Raw genomic sequence first — 22,989 nt, forward strand, 5'->3', positions numbered from 1 at the left:
TGAAATCCTGGAAAAGGGGTGTCTTTCCCCGCTTTGGCCAGGGGCTGCTTTGGAGAAGGAAGGGAAGATGCTCAGGGGAGGTTTCTCTCCCAGCAGCGGGGCTCCCCTTCTGCCACCGGTGCTGCAGCCGTGCCTGTTCGCTGGTGTAATCTCATGGCGGCTGTGCGTGTCTGAGGGATGAGGTCATGCTCGCTCACCCACAGCCTGCCGACGCTCGTGCTTCGGTCCCTCAGGTTTGGGGAGCGGGGAGTGGGTGGGATCGCGCTCCCTGCAGAGGCTCTGGGGCTCTGCACGGTGGGGTTCTGGATGTCTCCGTAACTGCCAAGCACCGCTGCAGACCTCTGCCCTTCTCTCTGCATTGATGTGTGTTGCACCCGGCATGGGGGTAGGCACCATGTAAAAATCCTGGCCATGCTCCTTACCTGTGCCCGGGATAACAGTTCATCTCTCCCAGGATGCTAGTCCATCTCTCCAAGGGCTCCCGCTTTCTTCTTGCAGCTGCTTTTAAGAACACACATGAAACCAACCGGCTGAAGAAATGCTTTTTTGCTGCCTTCTTCTTTCTTTTAATTTTTTTTTTTGCTGATTTTACCGCTTCTTGCCAGGAATCAGTCCACTGTGAGGATGAAGCTGGTGTTTACTCGCTCTTGAGTGCAGGGGCAGCTGTTTCATAGCCTTTTGGATGAACAAACAGAAGCTTTAAATCTCTTGGAAGAAGAAATGTGGTGACTGATGGCTGGAAATACAGCCCTCACTTCTCACTCCAGTAGATCCCAAGTTCCTGGCTCCTAAACTCATGATATTATGGATAGAAAAGCCAGTTTAGGTAATTGGTGGAGATTGCTATGATTTTATTAGACCTAATGCCCTCCCCTCCAGGAGGCTTGCATGGCTGAGCAGAACAACCAGGGCCCATAAAGACACAAGAAATAGACCCAATTAAGGGTTTTTTTGTTTGTTTTTAATAAATCCTTCCAGCCTGGCATAAAGGTTTTCCCTCCCTCAAATCCGGGATTAATTGCTCTTAGGGGCCAATAGTCGTATCTGCTGCTGATGCAGGGGGACCACCCTGTGCCGAGGTTTGGGGCATGTCACCTGGGCTCCAGCTGGTACCTGGCTGGGATGGGCAGGGCTTGGTATCGCCAGATAAAAATCAGGCTTTGGGAATGTGTGCTGTAGTCTCCTGGATGGAAAGGAGTCTGGCTTGGGGTTTTAAAAGCAGCAGCTGTTGTCAGCTTTCTTCTCTGGAAGCTTGAAAGAAAAGCTGTTCCTCCCCGGACCTAGAGGTCACCTAATAAATGGGAAAGTCCCCCAAAAGCTGTCACTGGCAAATCTCAGGCTGAAGAGAGGAGTGCCTGTTGGATCATTAAGGAGAATTACAAAGTGTACTATCGATGGAGGAAATGGGGGCTTGAGATAAAATAGTGCTCAAGGAGGGGAAAACAGGAAAAGGCTCCATTTGAACCAAAAAACTGAAAGGAAAAGGTTAAGCCTAAAGTCAAGGAGAAGGGTCGGGCAGAGTTAAAGGCCAGGAGGGGAAAGGCAAAGCTAGAAGACAGAGAGGAGAACAGAGGGGCCAAAGCAATGGAGAAGGACAGGAGGGAAAGGACGAACGGGGAAGGAAAATAAAGGACAAAACAGAGGGCAGCAGGGCCTCCTCAGCTGCAGCTGAAACCAGGTGTTGCAGGGCTTTTGGGGGGCAAGAATGAATGTGTTGATGGGAAAAAGAAGCTGGGATGTCCAGTACCTGCTCTACTGCCTTGGCCAAGGCCCCTCCAGGGTGTGTGCGACACCCAGGGTGTCCTCTGTGTAGCTTCTGCCCCGCTTGAGGTGATGCTATGATGCAATAGCTGTCTCTCCTTTCCATTGTTAATTTATTAACAAAAAAATAAATTGTTGCAGATCTCCATTTAGCTCTCCTAGCAAGAAATATCCCATAATTGCCTTGCTTTTTCACTCTTCCCATCCTCTCCTTGTGCTGGGAACTGGGAGAAAGAAGGCTGGAGAGAACAACAGTTTTTTAAATGATGGTGTACACCATCATAGGTATATGATGGTAGAGATAACTCAAAAATCCACTTGCAGTGGATCATTTTGATGTTTCAGGCAGGTAAGACTAATGGGTAGGGATGATGCCACTGCAAAGGTGACAAATTAACATCTTGGCATCTGGGAGCTCAAGAGATCTCCTTAGGTTTGTCTTCTCACCATGCACAGCAAGTTATAGGATTGGTACCCAAAACCATTTCTTTATTACTTTTAGAAGGTCCGCACATGGGGGCAGTTGCATGTCAGTTCACGGCCATCGCTGTTCTGCCCGATTTACACTGCTGAAGCCAACAGTTCGGTAACATCGGGGAAGTGTTAATGGTCTAGAGGGACTGGATGAGTTCATGGATCTTGCAGATGAAGAAATAGTTTCTGCCTCTGCAAAAAAGTAATTAAATGATGTTTTGCGGATCTGTTCTTCACAAGTAAAGCATGCTCTTTATTATGTGTTTTGTCATAAATCTGTTTAGTCATAATAAGGGCTTGTTCCAGCTTTAATGCTCTAACGGGTGCATATCTGCCTAAATCACCTAAAATGCTCAGAGCACAAATTTTATCTTTCTTGCAAAGAATCTCTTACATATCACTTCTTCTATTTAATTACATATTGCACTAAGCAACAGAAGCATGCAAAGACTTAAATTGGGAAATAAAATCTGTTTTTCCAACTTGAAATTCTCTTTCTCTAGCTGAAGTAACCTGATTCATCTCTTTTTCTGGAGGCATCTTGTGGCTTTACTTACAGGTTTTTTTTGGTTGGATTTTGATCACTGAGACTTCAGTCTCCCCCTCCCTCCCCAAAACCCAACCCATTCACCCAGCTAGAAAGCAAGGGCTTTCATCCTCATTTGCAGATTCAAAGGCAGCACCCATTCTGCATGACACAACTGGAGAGCACTGAAGTACCGCTTCCCTCAGCACTTCAGCAGAAACGGCTGCAGCAGGACCATCTCCAAGGGGTTCCCCATCCCCACGTGTGGATCCTTCTTCCAGCACTCAGCAGCCCCACCACCCACCCACATCCCCAGCAGAGGTGAGCAGGGCTTTCCAAAGGTTGGCTTTTCTCCAGCGGGGTCCTCTTCTGCAGCTCGTGGCACCACTGTGCTGCTGGGCAGGCAGCAAAGCTCCTAATCGAGGTCCTACCAGGAGATCCAAAATAATAATCCTAATGGTAAAGCTGATGTGAAGTTTGCAGCCTGGCACGTTGTTTTCCCTGGTTGTCTTTCTCATTGTGCTCTGGCTCCTGTGGGGGCTTAGGTGACAAGGTCTTCAAGGCAGGGATTACCATTTAGGACAGGCTTTGGGTAGCTCCCTGCCCACGAGGCCTCAGGTAAGTATAAACCATGCACAACCAGCACAACTGGTATTACCGGTGCCGCAGCACAGCCCCCTCCCCGGAGCTGGCTTTAGGAGTCCTGTCCAGAATGAGATTCAGAAGAACAAAAAAAAAGCTGGACCCAGCAAATGCAAACGGGACCAGAAGGCAAGCTCCTCTGCATGGAGGTGAGGTTTGGGCAATAGATGCTGAAATAGATGCTCTAGAGGGCTCTGGTGGCATGCCATCCCCTGCCCTGAGCTTTAAGCACTGACGTGGCCAGTGTCTTCTGCAATGAAAATAAGTGATGAGGGAAGCTCCTTTACTTTGGTGTTATATTTGCTGAAATTCTGTTTATTTTTTATTTTTGGCCCTTGTAAGGAGCCTGATGCATGCTGAACGGTGCAGTCCCAGCTGCGGAGCTTTAGGGATGCCCTTGGGAAAACGCAAGCGGTGGTCACCTTTGGAGAGCCGGCAACACGGCACCCAGCCACTGGGCGCTGCTCTCCCGCAAGCGCCCCCCTCCCACCGCATCTCCCCCTGAACAGAGGGGCGGAGTAAAACCAAACAACCCAGATCATCCCAGATGTGTCTGAGCAGGATGTTTACCCACACCTCTCGAGGCAGCAGCTGTTTGAAGTGCTAGGGGGCGATTTGGCTGCCCCTCGGGAGCTCCGCTGCAGCGCGGGGCGCAGGGGTGGGCTGTGGGGAGCAGGGCAGGGCTAGGGGGCAGGGGCAGGGCAGGGGGCTCCGGCTGCCCCGCGGCCGCCCGGCTCCAGCCCTGCCCGAACAAAGGCGAGGCGCGCCGGGAGCCGCGGGAGGGAGGGAGGGAGGGAGGGCGGGCTGGCAGGCCGGAGCCGGCTGCCCGAAAAGGCTTTTTTTTTTCTTTAAAAAAAAAAAAAATCTCCAGGAAAAGAACTATCCAAACGCAACCCGAGAACTTTAAAAAAAAAATTACACAAACGCACAACAACACGAAAAGGTAAATAAAAATTATTTTAAAAATTAATAATAATAATAATAAAATAATAGCAAAATAATAAGAAAAGCCCTAACTCTCGGTAACTCCCACCCCCTAGCGCAGACCCTGCCCCCGGCCCGCCCCACGCCGCGCACGGGGCCGCGGGCGCGCAGAGCGGCGCCGCCCGCTTCCCCCCCCCCCTCCCCCCCCCCCCCCCCCCCCCGCAGGCGGCAGCGGCGGCGGCGGCAGCGCCAACGGCCCCGCGGCGGCGGCGGCGGCGGCGGGGGGAGGCGGGCGGCGCCCGGCGCCCGCCCCGCATCCCGCCGGCCCCGCATCCCGCCGCGCCGCCGGCCCCAAATGGATTATCTGCGGCTGGTGCTCTCCTGCCTCGTCCCCCTGCACGGCTGTCTGGCCGCCGGCAGCGCCCCAGGTACGGCCCCGGCGGCTGGGGGGTGTCCCCGGGGGTCGGGGGGGTTGTTTTGACAGGTGGTTGGCACCCCGGAGGATGGGGAGAAAGGCGAGAGCGGCCGCCGGCGGGGGTTTGCTTGCGGTGGGCAACTGGGGGAGATGGAGGCTGGGCGAGAAATAGTTGGCGTGCTTGTCGTGCGAGGGGCGCGTCAGCCCGAGTTTATTCTGCTACGTTTGACGCGCCCGGTTAAAACTACAAAGCGGAGCCGCGCCGGGCAGTCGCTGGGCCGGCCGGGCTGCGGCGGGGCTCGCCGAAGGCTCCCGGGGCGGGCCGGCCACCGACACCCCGCCGCGGGCACGGCGCCGAGCCCCTTCCCTCCGTCTTGCCTCCGCAGAGCTGCTCCTGTCCGGCAAACTCGGCGAGTATGGAGTGACCGTCCCCTTCAGCGCGGACTGCCGCGGCCGCTTCCTCTCGCACGTGGTGTCCGGCGGCGCGGCGGCGGGGACCGGGACCGGGATCGGGACGGGCCCCGCCGCCTGCCCCCCGCGCCCGCCCCGCCGCCTGCCCCGCAGCCCCCTGGATGGGCCCCCCCCGGCACGGCGCCGCCGGCCGCTTGCTCTACTTCAACGTGACGGTGTTCGGGAAGGAGCTGCACCTCCGGCTGAGGCCCAACCGGCGGCTGGTGCCGCCGGGCGCCGTGGCCGAGTGGCAGGAGGACTTTGAGGTGCTTTTCCGAGAGCCCCTCCAGCAGCGGTGCCTCTTCACAGGCGACATCTCGGGCATGCCCGGGGCCGCCGTGGCCATCAGCAACTGCGACGGACTGGTAAGCTGGGGCGGTGGGAGTGTGCCGCCCGCCTTCTGCGGTGGCTTTCTCGTCAGAGGTGGGACGTGGTGGCCTGAAGTGTGATGTTTCGGTGGTGCGTGAGGTGGCCGTGCCGTACGTGGCCCTTGACCAGTGAGCAGCTATGGGTACCCTTGCCCTGTGTGGCTTGTGGCATAAGTGGGGCAGGGCACTGCGTGAGAGCGCTCCGACCAGTGTGCCGCTACGTTTATCTCAAGGGGTTGAAAGAATTGCCTGTCCCATGCCTGAGCCGCCTCCTGCCCAGAGGTGGACCGTGCCAGATGCTGTTGTGCCCACGGGCTCAGCCCCATCCCCGGGATGGGTACCCATGCTGCCAGTGATGCTGCTTCATCCTTTTTCGCCCATGGTTTACCTTGGGATGGCTTCAGGAACTTTTATCTCTGTGTTTTCCACCTCTTAAATGAGGCTGAGTGAGCTCGAGCATCCCCTGCAATCACTGTTAGCAGGCAGGCTTGTGGCCTCTAAGCATCTTTTTAGGGGAGGACCTATTTTGTATTTTTTTCCCCTAATTGCTCACATGCTCAGAGCCTTTTGGCTTTCTGATTGCGGGGTGAGCACAGTTCAGTCTTGGTAACTTGCTGCCACAGGGTTTAATTGCTTAAATGGCTCCGTTACCTCCTTATCTCCAGTGCCTGGTCTGCCCGTAGGTTTTCTACCTTTGACACACTCGAGGAACTGCTTCTTATTTTTTTCATACCCTTTGGCCCATTGCCCTTCAAGTTGCCTTTGAGCCAATGTAATTCTCGTTTTAGGTGCCAGTGTTTGCTGTTTTCTCCTGGTACTACTTATGTTACTCCTGGGTAGGAATAAACGCCTTATTTTGCTTTATATATATATATATATATATTTCTTTTTTGCTTTATTCTGGGAGTCCCTTAAGCCAATTTTGTCTGCAAGCACAGTTTGGCATTCCTTTCTTTTTATACAGTGCCTGGTGTTACTATACAAGCAGAAATGATAGAGCAGCACAGCTAGAAATACGTATGTCGCCTACATATAGTAGTTTATTTTTTTGCCAACAATTTTAGCACATAATCCACAGCTTTTGAAGCATCTTTTTTGGAATCAGCTGAGGCTGTGAACTACAGAAGTTTCACCGTCACATGGGTCGTGCTGGGGCTGGTGCATTTGGGCAGGCTTGAAAGCTTTAAAGGTATTTCCTATAGCTCCAGCAAGCAAGTAGTAGTGCTGCATCTGGAACGAAGACCTGTTTTTAAAGTGTGCAGGCTGTACTGCAGTGCAGGTATCATTTCCGTTGGCATTGTGAGCGAAGGGATGCTGGAAGCGGTTGGCAGCTGAGTCCATGTCTCACCATGGTCGGGAAGCAGCAAGGACGGTGTTAGGGGTTTTCTCTCCCTCAGAGCCCACTCTGCTGTTAGGGTCCGTTTCAAATGACTTTAGTTTAACTGTTCCAGACTTTTATAGGCTTTAACCCCAAGTTCTCCCATCTCAGCCCCTTGCACACCTCAGGTGGGGGTTGTCATTATTTTTGCCCTTGTTCCAGCCATCCCTTGGCTGCAGGTGGTAGCGATACGGGTTTAGGGTGTAGCCTGTACTGCAGGATGCTTTTGCATGTGGATTTATTCAGCCACACCTGTCTGGCCATCCATGGTACCTCCAAGCCCACTCTTTTAAGCTCATGTAGAGGAAGAAGTGGCTTTTCCCCCAGGATCAGCAGCTCTGGGCACTTGCTTCATCTTTCTTTACCTTCATTAACCCCTGCTGCAGCCAGCTCTGCAGGGGGTTTGCTGCTGCTTTGCAGGATGGGATTAGCTGAGCTGGCTGCGTTGTGCTGATGCGCAGGGCTTCGGCGGTTTGCAAACGCTGAGGGCTTCTGCAGGATGTTTTTAGTGCAGCCCCATTTCTGAAGTATCTGGGACGTGATGTTAGCATCGTGATTGCTGATGTGTTGTCTCGCAGATGTTTTATTTCTTCATGAAGAGCTCCAGCAGTACTAGGGAATAGGAAAAAAAAAAAAAAATTTTCTTTTTTAGTTCCTACAGTCTATTTATTGCTCCATGGCCAACAAATAAATGCCCTGGCCTCAAGCAGCAATTTCCCATCATCTGGCAAAGCACATGTGGCGATTGCAGACTGGGGGAAGAGGTCAGGAGGACAGAGCTTGAGGAGAGGCTCTGCTTCTTCCCCAGTAAAGAGGGTTTTGTGATACATCCAGTGTAGCAGTTGGTTTTTCTCTTTCCTGGATTTTCTGGCTGGTGGAGGTTGCTGCATGGTCCTCTGGCTTAAGTTAGCATGATGGCTTATATGTGCTCAGGGTTCTTCCCCGTTGGAGGAGTCATGAGACCAAGAGGACCTCAAAAAAGCGATGAAAAGAACTTGATTTAGCAAATGGAGCAAGAAACAGAACCAAAACGCAGTGATGGGCATGGATGGGATGGGAGGATGGTATTCATGACCATGCTGTACCTCTAGCAGGACCCAGCAAGGAAGCAGTAGAGCTTCTGGGAGGGATGTATGCGGTCAGGAGTGTTGTTCATGTCGTGCTAGATAGGGAGTAATTTAACATGGGGAGCACCAGGTGGAGGTAGCTTTGTTGCTCTCTGATATGCACATACCCTGGAATTGCTGTGCACTTTTGCTGGAAGTTACCCACAAATTTCAAAAGGGGATTGCAGCTTTTGCATCCCAGTATAGCGTGCACTGTAGACGGCATTTGGCTGCTTGTTTCTGGTCAGAGGAAGCCTTGTGGGATGCTGTGGATGAAGGCTGTGTACACAAAGAGCTTACGCTGTGTATAAACAGAGACTGAGATTATAAATAATGAGGGGAAAAAACACCCAGCTCTTGAAAAAGAGAGTACACATTAAATCTTTCCTAAATCCATATTTAGCCATGTAAGTGAGATGATTTTTTTTCATAGATGCCAAACCCATGGCACTGTCCGTGGCTATTAGTTGCTGCAGGCATCCATGCATGAAAATATGGGCTTTTTTTTTTTTTTTTTTGTAAGGGTGTCTCGTACCAGGGTGGGAAGATGCTGTCGTCCATAACATAATTTCAAAGCTGATCTAAGCCACCAAATTCCTAACTGGTAAAGTAGTGCTAGGCAGAAATCTCCCCTGGCAGACACATCTCACTACATTGAAGGCATCCCGTATCTCCATACCGGCTTTAGCAGCCTGTGGTTGACCTTGCTTCCTTCGTGCTTTGCTGGTTGCAGAGAAGGGTGAAGAATTATTGTCTGTAGGCACTGTATTTGCTTTTTGTCGCTGACTTTCCCCCCACTCTTCTCCGGGGTTATTTGCACCAAATGGCAGTGTGCTGCAAACTGTAGAGCCAGCATTTTCCATCCCAGTCGCCCTGGCTTCCTTTGGATGGGTGGCAGCAGATAAGCAGAGCACAAAAGCCCTCAGGAACGGTAATTAATGTGGAACGAAGGGAGAAACAGTCCCCATAATGATGCCCCAGTGCAGAAAGCATGGGTTTGTCTTCCAGGATTTTTGTTGCAGCTCCTGAACTGTGGGGTTAATTTTGGGACTAAAAAAGGTGTTGGTTTTAATGCCCAGAGCGGGGGATGACCCTTTTGTTGCATAGGTCCCCCTGTCGTCAGCTGGTTTGGTTTTTACTTGGGTATGAGGGCTTTTCTCCCATGTGATAATCCTAATTTTTGGCAGTGAGATGAAAACAAGGCCCCATTTGGGCTGAAAACCTAATTAACTAATTAGCACTGAGCATGTCTCCATGCCTTCAACCCACCAGGACCTAGTTTTGAATCCTGGTTCTTGGGTCACCTGGCAAAGCCAAGGTGGAGCAGCTCCCTGTCTGTAGACATCCCAAACCCTCTCTTGCCTCAGTATGAAGAGCAGGGAAAAGCAGTCAAGGAGTGCAGAGTGTCATGTTAGATGGCTTGCAAAGTGTTGTGCAAAGATGGCTTGAGAGGTACCAAAATAGTGACTGAGCAGCTCTGGACCATGCCCTGGTGCCACACATGCCGTGCTGCTGCAAGGTGCTGTCCCTCTCTGCGCAGGGCAGATGCATCTCTCTACTTATCCCCCGATGCCCTCGCCAGGCAATCTCTGGATGAAGGGGGAGCGGTGGCTACGACAGTGCCTGTGTTCATATAGCCTGGCTTTCTGGGACTTTTTGTCCAAATTAAGTGTGAATCGTGTAGGAAAAATACATACTATGCACGCAGCTGGATTTCCCCCTCCTCAGTGCTGTTTGCTTCTCTGGCTGAGTGGAGCTGCTTTATTAACTTTTCCACATTTCAGCTGTGTTGAAGTGTCAGAATTTCCTGAATTCCTGTGGGAGTTGGAGGTTTTTTTACCCAGCCGTGATGGAGGAGTTGCTTACCCGGGGTGCTGGGGGGTCCCCCCCTTAGCGAGGCTGGCACTGGGCCAGCCGAGCCAGTTCATCTCTCCCATAGCCTGGGGAGATGCAGAAGAGCTGGAAAAGAGACTTCACCCTCTGCGAGCTTTCAGAAGGGAGTTTGGTGTTTTCCATAAAAGAAGAAAAAAATAGTATTTTCTTTCTTTCCAGTGGAATTGTCTTCAAAGGGCCGTTTTTGAGTTTGGGAATGACCTTCTCTGAGAGCTGCAGACAGCATCTCATGTTAGAAATATTGGTAGTGGTAGTCCCACCTTCCCAGATTTAATTTGATTTGGTGCTATTAAACCAAATAAAACTGAGGGTTGGAGTCACAAGGCAAATTGATCATTGACGGTGGGATTGATCACTTGGCAAGAGTCTAAGGAAAGCTTGTAGAGGCTTTTCGGATGGCGTCTGGCCTCTCTTGCTGCTACGTTTACAACCTTCGCAAAATGCAGAAATACAACCTGAACTGCTCCTTTTTAAGACTGGGCAGGTTTGTGCATGCCTCTTGCAATGGTGTTTTTGGTGTTTTTGTGTTTGTGTGGGTTTTTTTGGTTTTTTTTTGTAAATGCCAAGGCGACTGCTGCGGTTTCTGTTTCATTTATTAGGCTGCTCTGATCAGATGTGCACACAAGTCCTTGCGGTTCCCACTTTGCCTGTTGGTCATCGCTGCAATCAGCAGCGTGTTGCATCCGGCCTTTGGGAGAAGGCACAGGCGAGAAAGCCTGGGCTGCTTTATTTCTTGTGCCATATATAATTAGTCACGAGCTGCAGAGCAGCACAAACCCAAGTGGGCTGTGGCTCAGGACCAGGCTCTTTCATATTTTAATCCAGCCTTGCCCCAGCACTTTCCTCCGGCCGCCTGACTCAGCAAGTCCCGGCTTTCGCTGTAAACCCATGAACTGGCTTTGGGGTGCCTCGTCCCAGGTGAAACACCCCGTGGCAGGGCTGCGAGAGGGTAGTGGTGTCCCAGCAGACCTCCTCTTGGGGCAGGCATTACTGCTTCTGCCACCGAGCTAAAACAGGATGCTGGCAGGGGTACCGCATCAGGTGCTTTTAGGTAGCAGGAGTGCCACTCCAGCCCAAATTTGTAGTGATGTGCAAGTTGAAAGCAAGTTAGTTGGTGGGAAATCATCAGCGTAATTTGGGTATATAAAATCCAAGAGTGTTTTTGATGCTTGTGCTAGATGCCCAGTGCTTTGTCCTTCCTAGCTACTAATTTTTGTATTAAACCCACCTCCTCTTATTGTATAATAAAGAGCAATGCCTCGGACCTGCTCCATCATCATTGACTTGCCACCCAAGCGCATCCAACTTGCCACTTGGACCTGATCTGTGATTGACTCCTTGCCCTGATCTCTGCCTCACCACCACCACCTTGCCTTGGTGCTCCAGACTCTTGGTTGAACCTTGCTGTGATCTTCACCTCCTTGGCCGGAGGTGTTGGGACAGGCCCTTACTGGAGAGGTCCTGCCCTGGTGACCTGAATGTCTCCTGTGGGAAGGACCTGAGATACGTGTATCAGGCAAGTTGATCCTAGCACAACTGCCTGTACTTAGATTCCTTGGGAAGGAAGTAAAACAAAACCAGCCAAAACCCTGCTTTGCAGAGGAGTTAAGCAGCTAATAAAACCCAAGTGGAGCAGGAAATTTGATGAAGTCTAACAGAGCCAGGTTGGCTGATGCCACAAGGAATGCAATGGTACGTGAATGTGAAGGGGATCCAATGACCCAGGTGGGCTTGGAAGAGCCCCAGCTTTTCCTGGCTGTTTACAGAGCCCAGCTCACGTCTTCATACAGCTCTGTGCAAAATGTGTGTGTGTATATATATATATATATGTAATTTTTATTTTATTGGATGAAAACAGTTCCAGTACCCCAACCCTGATGAGGACTCCAGTAGGTACATGCTTTTGAAGGCTTTTCTGTAAGAACAGATCCATATGTCCTGCCTGTGCTTTCCAGGCAGCTATTCAACAGCAGGCAGCAGTGGGCAGCCTGGAGGAAGGGGCACACGCCTGTGGGATGGAGGGAGCTGTGAAAAAATGCTGGGCTGGGAGGGGGCTGCCTGTGGGATGGAAGCCAAATCCTGGCGATCCTTTTGCTTGCCAGAAGTCCGAGCCGGCTGGCACTGCAGTGTGTGAGTGCTTGGGCTGATGTAAGGGGAATTTGGTTGGAGCTTGGTGTTAATTAGGAGCAGGTCAGTAGCTGGGACATTTCCAGCGATGTTTGCCCTTCCATTCATCTTCCCCATGTTTGGGACATGCAGTCCTAATGCTTTCCAGTTTCTCTGAAGGGATTCTCCTGTGTTAATACTCAAGCACTTTGTGAGGCAGAGATGATGGTTTCTTTACGCTTCCTTCTCGCTGTGATTGCAGATTGTAGCGTGAGTGAAATGGCAAGATTCCTCCCTGGCACTGTGGCCCTGGGGATTTGGAGGGTGCAGGGAGGCGAGGTGGTGTGGAAGCCTGTGCATGCAGCCTGTATCCCCTGATGTGCAGGGTTAGGCAGAAAAACTTGTCGCTGATGAGAAGGAATAGAGTTTCCTAGCCATATAGAGGCATAACTTGATTCGTCATCAGGTTTTCTTTGGTTGCTTGGTTTGCCCACCCCCCCCCCCCCCCTTTTGTTTTTTCCCCATCTACAGGAGAAATTAAGGATCATCATACATGAACACGGTAATAAATCCATCCCAGTGTCATGGAGTAGTAACAAGACACCCGGTTTATTTGGGATGCTTTACTCTTTGCATTCATGCATGCTCTGCATCAATCTTTAATGCATATATTGAGTGTGCATGTACACATATGCATATATAAAAGCACACCTTTTTTTTCCCCTTTTCTTTGTTTCTTTCTGGAATCCAGGCTGGCCTCATTCGGACAGACAGCAACGAGTTCTTCATCGAGCCCCTGGAGAGGGGGCAGCAGGAGACAGAGGAGCATGGGAGAGCCCACGTGGTGTACCGCCGGTCAGCTATCCGGCAGGATGGTGCTGAGCCCCGCCAGGACCTCCACCCTGAAGGTAGGGGCTGCTGGAATCTAGTCTTTCCCAGCAATTGTTCCCTCCCAACTGTTTCTTGTGGGGGGAGGGTGTCTTCTTCCACTTGCCCTCTGTCTTGTACATCTCACCCCATGGCTTTAGGCTGGCTTTAACCACCGGTTGGGTCATCAGTGAGAAGAAAGGCAAGGAAATGCTGGGCTTTTGCTGGAAACTTTGAAATTCTTCGAAATTTGTTAAAATTGGATGAGTTATATATGAGTTATTCTTCCTCTTCGAAGAACAATAATCTCCTAGATGGGTGTGATCAGGCCCATGGGTGATCATATCAGCCTTGGCATTGAAGTGGAGTTGGGACTCGGGAGAAAAGGCGTCATGAGGACTTGGTCCGATTTGGCTGCTGACTGCGGCTTGAAGATGTAGGTGCTGCAGTCTTGTTTTAATCACCTATCTGCTGTGAAATGTGGTGTTGATTTGACTTCTTAACAGCTGATAGAAGCCCTTCCTTTTCCCAGCGTTCATAATTAATTTTGCTTTTCTAAAGCTTTGTTCTTTTTTCTTCTTCTTCTTTGCCTTGAAGGAGAAAACGGGGCTTTTTTTTTAATATAACATCACTTAGCTGTGCGCTACACTCTGTGTGCATAAATCACCTGCCCACTTCCCCTCTCACCTGCATAAAGCTGAGCTCACCCAGGAGTTTACAAACACGGGGTCAATGTTGTGCAACAGCACTCTATAAACCTATTTATATTTACACAGAGGTGTTAGTCTTTCTTGGTGTTTATTTACCTCTTGTGGCACTGTAAGCAGCTCCCTGATTTTTAAAAAAGTTTAAAAGTCTTCCCCAGTATGCTTGTTGCTTTTGTGGCATCGCTAATAGAATTGCAATTGGGTGTTTTAAAGGTGCTGTTGGGTACAGGGTGAGGGATGCATGAAGGGTGAAGGGTGCTATGAAGGATGGAGGATGCTCTGCCTGCAGCTATCTGCTCCCAAGAAGCAGCCCCCAGCTTTGTACTTGTCCTCCTAGCTACCTTACTGCATCCCCAGGTGTCCTCCCACCACCCAATGGACAGTGCAGGGCCATCGTCACATAGATGTGTCTTTTAGTGCTGGTGCTCCCAGTTCAGAGCCGTTTCCCCATTGCAGTGCAGGGTGGATCAGCGACCTGGCTGGAGTTAAAGATCCAGTTTATTTTTCCGGCTTGATTTGTATTTTTTTGGAATGTCACCACAGTGCCAGGTCAACTTAATGGCTGTTTCTTTTTCTGCCTTGCTCAGTGCCTGGTGTGCGGGTGGGTGATCTCCCCAACTCCCTGGAGCTGATGACAGAGCGGCTGGGGGACGCGGATCGCAAGAGGCGCCATGCCAGGAAGGACGACTACAACATCGAGGTCTTGCTGGCAGTGGACGACTCGGTGGTACGCTTCCATGGGAAGGAGCATGTCCAGAACTACGTCCTCACCCTCATGAACATAGTAAGGCTTGGCTGCGGGGGGCTGTGGCTCCCACCCTTCCCTTACTTTACTGCTCTTCCCATGCTGCAAATCTGTTATCCTGGTAAAAAAATGTGTTTGGGAGTGGGGAAAGTGCTGCAGGAAGGGCTGTTCCTGCACACAGACGGCTCTGGCATTTAATTGCTGTAGCAATTGGAGTGATGGAAAGCAGAGTCCTTTTCTGTGCATCTCTGCCATGTTCCCCTGGCCGACAGCAGGGCCCAGCATGTTGGTTGCCATCACCATCTGTCACCTGAGTCCAAGAGCATCTTCTTGTTCTCCTGGCCAAGACCATCTCCTTCTTGTCGCCAAAACCTCAGCAAATGTGAGGAAAGAGAATGGTTGTTGATTATTTAGTTTGAAATGAATTTTTTTATTTATTTTGTAATTATGGTGCTTTATTTTTTGAATAAAATTTGTTGATGGGGAAGATTTTTATAGATTTTCAGAAGTTTTTTCACATTCCTTGGAAAACCTGGGCACCTTGAGGATTAGTCAGATGTGTTTGAAAAGGAGTTTATAGCAGCTTTACAGCAGCCCTGCTTCCACCCGGTGGCACAGGGCAGCCTGTGCTGACTCCCTACACTGCTTATCTTTCCTTTTTAAGATAAAAATGTACATACTCCCCAAGTCCTGAGAGATGTGGAAGGATCAACATTTATTCATCTAGTCATCTCGCAGGTTTGCTCTGTTGGCACCTGAATGATTGCAGATAGGGTCTGCAGATCTTTCGTGCACTCTCCCATTTTTTGCTTTGTTTTCCATGCTTTATCCTCGCCTCTATTTTTAAGTACTTAATTTTTAAGTATTTTTAAGTATTTGTGTGATGATGGAAAGTGTTTGAGAAGCACAACCAACTTGGAAATAACCAGGCTATGAGGATGCTTTTGCTTTTTGTTTGCTTGTTTGTTTGGGCATTATTTCTGCCCTGACAGGCAGGCTCAGAGCCATATTGCCAGTAACGAAGGGAAAATTGTCAACATAAGGGGTAAAGGTTTATGGGATTAGAGGCCAAGCATAATGTGGCCAGTCCCAAATAGAGGAGATGTTGGCTTTAAAAAGCAAATGCCTTCATGGCAACGTTTTCTTCTCTGGTGCTCTATTCTGATGCCTGTGGTTGGATGCTCTCAGCATCACTTAAGTTCCCTCTCTGAAAGTGTCTACCCTTTGCTTATTAAATCCTTCTGCACGGGGGAAGCTGCAGGGTTCCCTATTCTGACCCCGGGCTCTTCCCACGTTACGGGGGTCGGAGATGATGTCATTTTTCCTTTCCGATCTGGGGGGATGGACGGTTTGAGCGCCTGGGGATTGTCAGCTCTAATCAAAAGGTTGGTTTTCAGGCGCATTTCATGGTTTATACCCCGCGGGCAGGACTTTTCAGGGAGTGAATGCACGGGGTGCTGTGCTGGGAGAAGGGAGGACCGCTGTCTATTCAAATAAAGGCAGCACTGGAGACTATAATGAATTAAATGAAGGGGGGGAAAAAGCAGCATCAATGAAAAGAAGGAAAAAACCAGGATAATGCATGCAACAAATACTTCCCCCGAGTATTATTTCCTTCTGTATATTCTTCCCCCACCCCCTTCCCTTTCTTTCTTTCTGGTTTTTAGTGCGTTTTCTTTCCAGCTTTGCCATGACCTCTGTCCGCCTCCTCTTCCCTTGGCGCCGCCTCGTTTCCTTACCGGCTCAGATTGCCTTAAAATACCCGATTCAGCAGAAAAAAAAATGCTTGCTGGCCTGGATGGCAGAGGGAGAGAGAGAGGAGGGTGCTGGGGGTTGGTGGGGAGGAGCGTGCAGGGACCACACAGCTGAACACTAATCCCATTAGTTGGAGGCAAGGAGAAGGAGGAGAGGCTTGGCCAGCCCTCTAATGAGGAAAGCACTTAATGAGCTGGACCGGAGTATGCTGGGGAGATGCTACATGGGAGCCAGCTGGGAAAGCCTCCAGGAGGTTTTCTATCAAGCTATAACCCAAGGAAAGGGGGCAATGAGTGTGGAAGTTGATAATAAACTTTCCTGGCCCTTTCTGGGGTTCTTGTTGGATGCTGAGGGGGGTTAGGGCATGTACCCCTTCCTGGTGGTGCATGGGCTTGGCTTAACACAGCGTTGCTGTAGGTGGGGTCCTAGGGCTCTCCCTGCGACACAAACCCTTTTATTAGGAACTTGGTGTCAGCTGGAGCTCAGTGGTAAATGATTTGTCACAGAGAAGTTTTTTTTTTTTAAAAAAAAAAACCAAACCCTTATTTTGTTGCCAGAAATGTGGATGCCAGACTTTTCATTAAACGGCACTCTGTCCATCCCAGGAAGCTGACATGGGGATGACTGCTCCTTTTGTGCACCTAAGAGCTTCCCCTGCCTTCCCTACCAGCCCCCAGCCTGCATTCCCAGCCTGCCATTCCCTTCTTGGCTCAGAGGCTACATGAGGATTTTAGGTCAGGTTGAAGTGAGTGGGAAATGTATCCTTTGCCGTTGCTTGCTGTGTGTGCTGGAGAAGGCGCATCTGAGCATCTCTCATAACTGAGCCAAGCATCACTGTCCACCCTAGCAAAACCTGGCCCCCTCTCTGATGCTGGGCTCTTGGAATGAATATTTGGTGATGTGGTGGCTGGGGGAATCATAGAACCATAGAATAGTTTGGGTTGGAAGGGACCTTAAAGACCATCTAGGTCCAAGCATCCTGCCATGGGCAGGGACACCTTCTGCTGGACCAGGTTGCACAGCTTCTCTGGGCAACCTGTGCCAGTGCCTCACCACCCTCGCAGTACAGAATTCCTTCCTACTAACTCATCTGACTCTACCCTCTTTCAGTTGAAAACCGTTACCCCTTGTCCTGTTGCTACAGGCCCTACTAAAAAGTCTGTCCCCATCTTTCTTATAAGCCCCCTTTAAATACTGAAAGGTCGCTGTAAGGTGTCCCTGGCACCTTCCCTTCCCCAGGCTGAACAACCCCAACTCCCTCAGCCTGTCCTCACAGGAGAGGTGCTCCAGCCCCCTGATCATCTTCACAGCCTCCTCTGGACTCGCTCCTATGGGTCCGTGTCCTCCTTGTGCTGGGGGCCCAGAGCTGGACTTGGTACCCCAGGTGGGGTCTCACCAGAGCGGAGCAGAGGGGGAGAATCGCCTCCCTGGGCCTGCTGGCCACGCTGCTTTTGATGCAGCCCAGGATGTGGTTGGCTTTCTGGGCTGAAAGGGCACATTGCTGGGTCTTGCTGAGCTTCTGGTCAACCAACACCCCCAAGTCCTTCTCCTCAGGGCTGCTCTCCGTCCATTCTCCACCCAGCCTGTATTTGTGCTTGGGATTGCCCCCACCCAGGTGCAGGACCTCGCACTTGGCCTTGCTGAACTTCATGAGGTTTGCTCAGGCCAACCTCTCAAGCCTGTCAGGGTCCCTCCAGATGGATCCCTTCCCTCCAAGGTGTCAACCACACCACGCAGCTCAGTGTCGCCAGCAAACTTGCTGAGGATGCACTCAGTCCCACTGTCCGTGTTGCCAACAAAGATGTTGAACAGCCATTCCCTGGCCTTGCTGGCTGCCTGTGGCAGGGGTTGTGATGCTACTGAAGCAAAATTAGCATGCCCCAGCCGTAGTGACTGCTGTGTGTGAGGGCTGAAGGGCTGGGAACCAGGAAGGGGATCCAGCACCCCGTAAGGGAAGAGGAGAGGAAATGTTTTGTGTCCTGCTTTGCTCTTCAGCCTCTTGACACTCAGTTGGGCTCCTTGGTTTTCTCCTCTGGACTTCCCAGCGCTCGCCCCTGATGCTCTTGAGGCTGGGGCTGGCCCTGCTCAGAGGAGGCAAACCAAGCTCTGGGCTATATTAAGCCTGGCCCTGGTATCAACTGGTTTGCTGGTTTTTTTGTAGGATATTGCCCATGATTTGGTTAAGGGTGCCAGGGTACTTGGTGTTTTCCCATTGTTTCGGGTTACTAGGAAACCCCATGAGTCAGAGCCCTCTCCAGGCTGGGACTTGCCCAGCTCCCCTCCGGCACATCAGCCAAATAAATTATTGTTCCCAAGGGCTGAGTGACAAAGAGTGCTACTGAGACCCCACAGAGGAGAGCGTTAGGGGGGAAAAAAATCAAACGTCTGGCTTTAATTTTAACCTGGGATTATCTGAAAAGCCAACCTGGAGCATGGACTGCTTGAGACACAGATTTGCTGAGCTTGGTGCCGTTTCTGGAGGGAGACCAGTCTAAAATAATGTGCACATTAGAGTCCTTCTGGTCTATGATTGCCTGGGGTTTTTTTGTTCGTTCATGATCCATCTCCATGCTAACTGATAATAACAAAAAAATATCTCTGATGTCTCTGTTACGCCTGCACACACTTTTTCCCACCCCCTGCATAGGCTCATGTGTTTGTTGCTATGTTTTTGGGACAACATGGCCTGTTGCGTAGAGAATTATGATAAGATCTAGAGCTTTGCTCTGCAGAGCAAACCTCCCCTTTCCTCCATTCCGTTGCTAGTGCGGGTCAGCCCTTGCAGAGGTGTTCGCAGTGGTGTGCTTCCCTGCAGGGGACGCAAGTGCATGTAGCGGGCCAAATAAAGTTGTCAGGGGGACTTTTGCCTCTGCTTCTAGCCACTTGTCCCCAGAAAGCAGGCTCAGGGTGAATCAACTGGCATGAAAACTGAGCGAGGGAATAAAAGAAAGGAGCTTAAAGATGACTTGGCTGTTCTGAGTAAGCGATCTGGGGTTTTGAAATGTCAGCTATTCTGCTGGTTTGGCAAATTCTTCTCGTGTCTCTCTCTTTGTTTTCCTTCCCTGAAGAACGGCGAGGTCTAGATGTTGCCAGTGCGGTTTGCTGTCGAGATCTTGCGTCTGGGGCTGCAGACTCGGGGCTGGCCAGAGGCTTGCAGGGATTTAGGTAGGCAGCCTTCCTTGCTCCCAGCACCAGCGAGGGTCTGGGAGGGGGGTCCCATGCACTTGACAAATTGATTGAGCATTTCGGAGAGGATGCACAGGGTTTTAAATGCTCCTTTCAGTCTTTGTAAAGTGTTAGCGTTGTCCCCTTGGCGCTGCAGGGCTGGGGGCTTTGGAGTTGCCTGCGGGGGGTCCTGTGGGCTGCGTGTTCTTGCATATTTGCACTTAACATGCAGCTAGCCTTAAGGGCTGGTCTGTTATAGGTGGGGGAAAAAGTTCTCTCTTAAATGAAATAGGAGAGCACTTCTTGCCAGGTGTCAAACAGGCTGGGCATCTAACCACATGGTTGAGAGGGCTAAGAAGATCTTTATCCCATCTGTCTTCAGGGAGGTGGGTCCCTTCACTGGAGCCCATTGCAGAACAGGTATTTTCGGGGGGGGATTTTCTCTGCAGACACACTTAATGGCATCCGCAGAGGGCAGGGGGAGCTGTGCCAAGCCTACAAACTGCTCTCTGGGCCAATTTCCATCCCCTCTGCTTGCTTGAACCAGCCCAGGGTGGGTTGGTGGGGAGTGGGGAGGTGATGCTTGTGCCCCCCACCCCCAGCTCCATCGACACTTCTTCCACAGACACTGAGGTGCTGTGGGGGATGCTGGCCCTGCTGATGCTGCCCACCAGAAACTTGGAAACTGCGGGGTCAGAGCAGTCACAGCAGCAAGTGCTTTTGATTTTTTTATTTTTTTACCTCCATCAATTATTTATATCTGGCTATTAAGGGAAGTCCATAGCCTTGGGCAGTCTGGTTCCACATCTGCTTTCTGAATTAACTGTAAAGGTCGATGCTGAGCTGGTATCTGTTAAGTACAGATTCCTGCCTAAACGCTGCCCTCCCCTACACAAGACAGGGGCTGGGGTTTAGGGTTAACCCTTTGGTTCAGGGGCTGGAGGGGTACCTAGTCCTTGCTACCTGGAGAAGGGTGGAATTTAGCACTGCTTTAAAAGGAAGATTTAGGGGATTAAATCCCATCTTGGAATAATACAGCTTCTTGTGTCTTAGTCCCTTAATGAGCTGTTCCTAAGCTGCTCGTGGTTCTGCTGTCCATAGCCACTCCTCTAGCAAGGCTGAGGAAGGATGTGCAGTGCTGGGAGGGTGTTGATGAGTTTATTTGTCAATGCCTGTGAAAAATATTGCTGTTCCCAAATTTTTTTTTTTCTCCCAGGGTAGCTAACGTTGCCTGGGGGTGCGTGATTTAGGGCAGGGAGCTCTTCTCAGGCCTGGGGACTGTTTGCAGGCACTGCTGGGAGGAAGAGACATTGCTGAGAGGAACCATTGCTGCATGGTATGTCAGGCAGCACAGAGCAAAGTTCTCATCCCACCAGCTCCTCTGCTTGTGCTCCTCCCTCCCCTGGATGCGACCCTTCTCTTGCCGGCTGGGGCTGCCATGTGGCAGGTTTTTATGCAGCATCCTTTCCCACTGCCTGTGGGGTCTGCTGAGCATCCTGCCAGAATAGCCTGTGCAGCTGGGCAGGGAGAGGTCTGCGCTGCTCCCTTGGGAGCTCTGGGTCACAGCAGGGTCAGGCCGGGGCTTGGCCAGGAGCTGCAGCTGGTGGAGAGGTTCCTAAGGCAGGAACTTGGTTCGTCACAGTGCATTGAAGGGTCCTCAGGAACAGAGTGCCAGTGGATGATGCTGAGGTGCTGACTGAAGAGGAGGCTTAATGATGCTCCAGCTCCTGACAAGTGCTGGTGATGAAGGAAAATGCATAAAGATTTGGGAAGGTGAAGGAAATGGCCATGTTTTCCCCCTCGTTCCCTGAACTGTCCCCTAGGTCCAGCTCTTTAGGGCCATAGCATATCTTTCATTTCTCCCTCTCTTCCCTCATTTCTCACCCTTTTACATTGCCTCTCATACAACAGGCATTAAGGCTGGGATATTTTTGCAAAGGGTCAGACTCCTGATGTGGGACTTCTCAGGTTTGCTAACATTTTCTCCAGGGTGCCAAAGCCTCCTACATTCCAAACCGCGAGGCTGAGCATGACCCTCCCACTGGGGTGTTGCAGCTCCTTGCTGGGATGGATGCTTCGTGCTTTGGTGTGACTGTAGGTCTGAGTAATGCTTTCAAGCAGGAGCCCAGCTGCAATGCTGCACAACCTTCCTCCCATCTGTGCGCACACCAAAAAAAACCCCCAGAGTTAGCATTGGAAGAAATTCATAGTATTCTGATTATTCTTACAAAATGCCTTTAAAAGGTGCTGGTGCAGGGTGAAGGAGCATCCCAACCACGATGAGCAAGGGTGAGCTGAGGATGCGCAGTGCAGCATTATCTTTCCATGCTGATGAAGAAATGACCCCGTGGGGCTTACAGCCTGTGCATCCAAAGGGATGCACTAATGAGGATGGGCTGGTGATTTATTTATTGATTTTTTTTTTTTTTTAATTCTTCTGCATTCGAGATGTGGCAGGCTCAGGACCTGTATTACCCCTCTGTAAAGCTTGAAGCCACTCCATGGGAGTATTAGTTGTCATGGGGCAACGTTAACTTTGGGTCTTTGGGTTTAAAAATGGCCCAAGTGGGCATTTCAAACAGATACACAGGGTATAAATTAGGGGTCTTGTAAAGCACTCATGCAGTCTGGGAAATGCCTGGCTTGGATTTGGGCAGCAGTAAAGGGGTAGTTGTCACTCAACCCCTGAGTTCAAATGTAAGCTTAAAAAAAAAGGAATGGGGAAAAAAATAGAAAAGCTCCATAAATCTGGCTTTACAATATTCATCTAGTCTGGAAGGCTGTGGTAGAGCTGAGGCAAATTATTTTCTCTTGGACAAAGTTGAAAAAGTGTGTTTTAATTTAAACATTCATCCTAGTAAATATTAAAGATGGTTTTAATTTGACTTCCTCAACTCCTGCAGTGAACCCCCATTTGTGTCAGTGTTCATTTCGGAGGCTTTTGGAGGATAAGAAAGTCCCATTCTCTAAAAATCAGATTTTTTTTTCCTGGGCTGTATTTTCACATGTGCTTTGCAGGTGGGTGAAGGCTGGTGTAGGATCTCCTGCGCTTGCATGGGTTTATGGCTGCCCGCTCAGTGCTACTCTCAGTGGCTGCCTGTCACCATGCACAGCTCGGAGGGACCTTTCTCATCTGGATATCTTCTTCTCTTGGTAGCACTTAGGACTAGAATTTGTTTATTCATCCTAGAAACGCAGAAGGAAATGGTTATAGCTTATTATTTCCTTTGCAAAATCATTTTTAATAGCTGATGTTGATAGATACCTTATTGACTCACAAGCCCTCCCTGTTCTTTTTGTTGTATTGTCTTCTCCTGGGGTTTCTGAAGTGGTAGGTCAAATTTGAGTCACCGGTATAACTGAGTAATGCCGTTGCTTTGATAAAATCGCTCATCTCTCTCCCAAAAGCCGTTTTTAATTTCCACCAAACACAAGGATGCTGGAGTCTGAAGCATTTCCTTCCATCTGAAGACTTCATGCTCCGAAGGGAGCAGTGGCTCATTGTGAGATGGTCAGCAGTGGAGGCAGTCCCCGTGGGAAAATCAGCCCTCCTCTCTTCTCTTGATGGGACGGGTGATGCCATTGACCATCCGAGCCACCCATCCTGGGGAAATTTGGCTTATTCCAGCTTGGCTTTTTGACTCTATGGTTTTTACACAGGGGCAAAATAACAAATAAAAAGCTGGGGGTTTGAGGAGGGAGATGAG

The 22,989-nt window shown here is 50.4% G+C and overlaps 1 protein-coding gene across 1 annotated transcript in view; it reads left to right on the forward strand.

The window, feature by feature from the left end:
* Positions 1 to 4,561: 4,561 nt before the first annotated feature.
* ADAMTS14 (ADAM metallopeptidase with thrombospondin type 1 motif 14) overlaps positions 4,562 to 22,989 on the forward strand; it is a 39,425-nt gene continuing 20,997 nt past the window's right edge. Inside the window, 5 exon segments of the mRNA XM_055720728.1 lie at positions 4,562 to 4,755; positions 5,129 to 5,315; positions 5,317 to 5,557; positions 12,795 to 12,951; positions 14,205 to 14,401. Coding sequence (XP_055576703.1) covers positions 4,683 to 4,755; positions 5,129 to 5,315; positions 5,317 to 5,557; positions 12,795 to 12,951; positions 14,205 to 14,401 — 855 coding nt within the window. The 5' untranslated portion in view covers positions 4,562 to 4,682.

This window comes from Falco cherrug, chromosome 9 (genome assembly GCF_023634085.1).
Source record: "Falco cherrug isolate bFalChe1 chromosome 9, bFalChe1.pri, whole genome shotgun sequence".
In the NCBI taxonomy this organism is placed as follows: Eukaryota; Metazoa; Chordata; class Aves; order Falconiformes; family Falconidae; genus Falco; species Falco cherrug.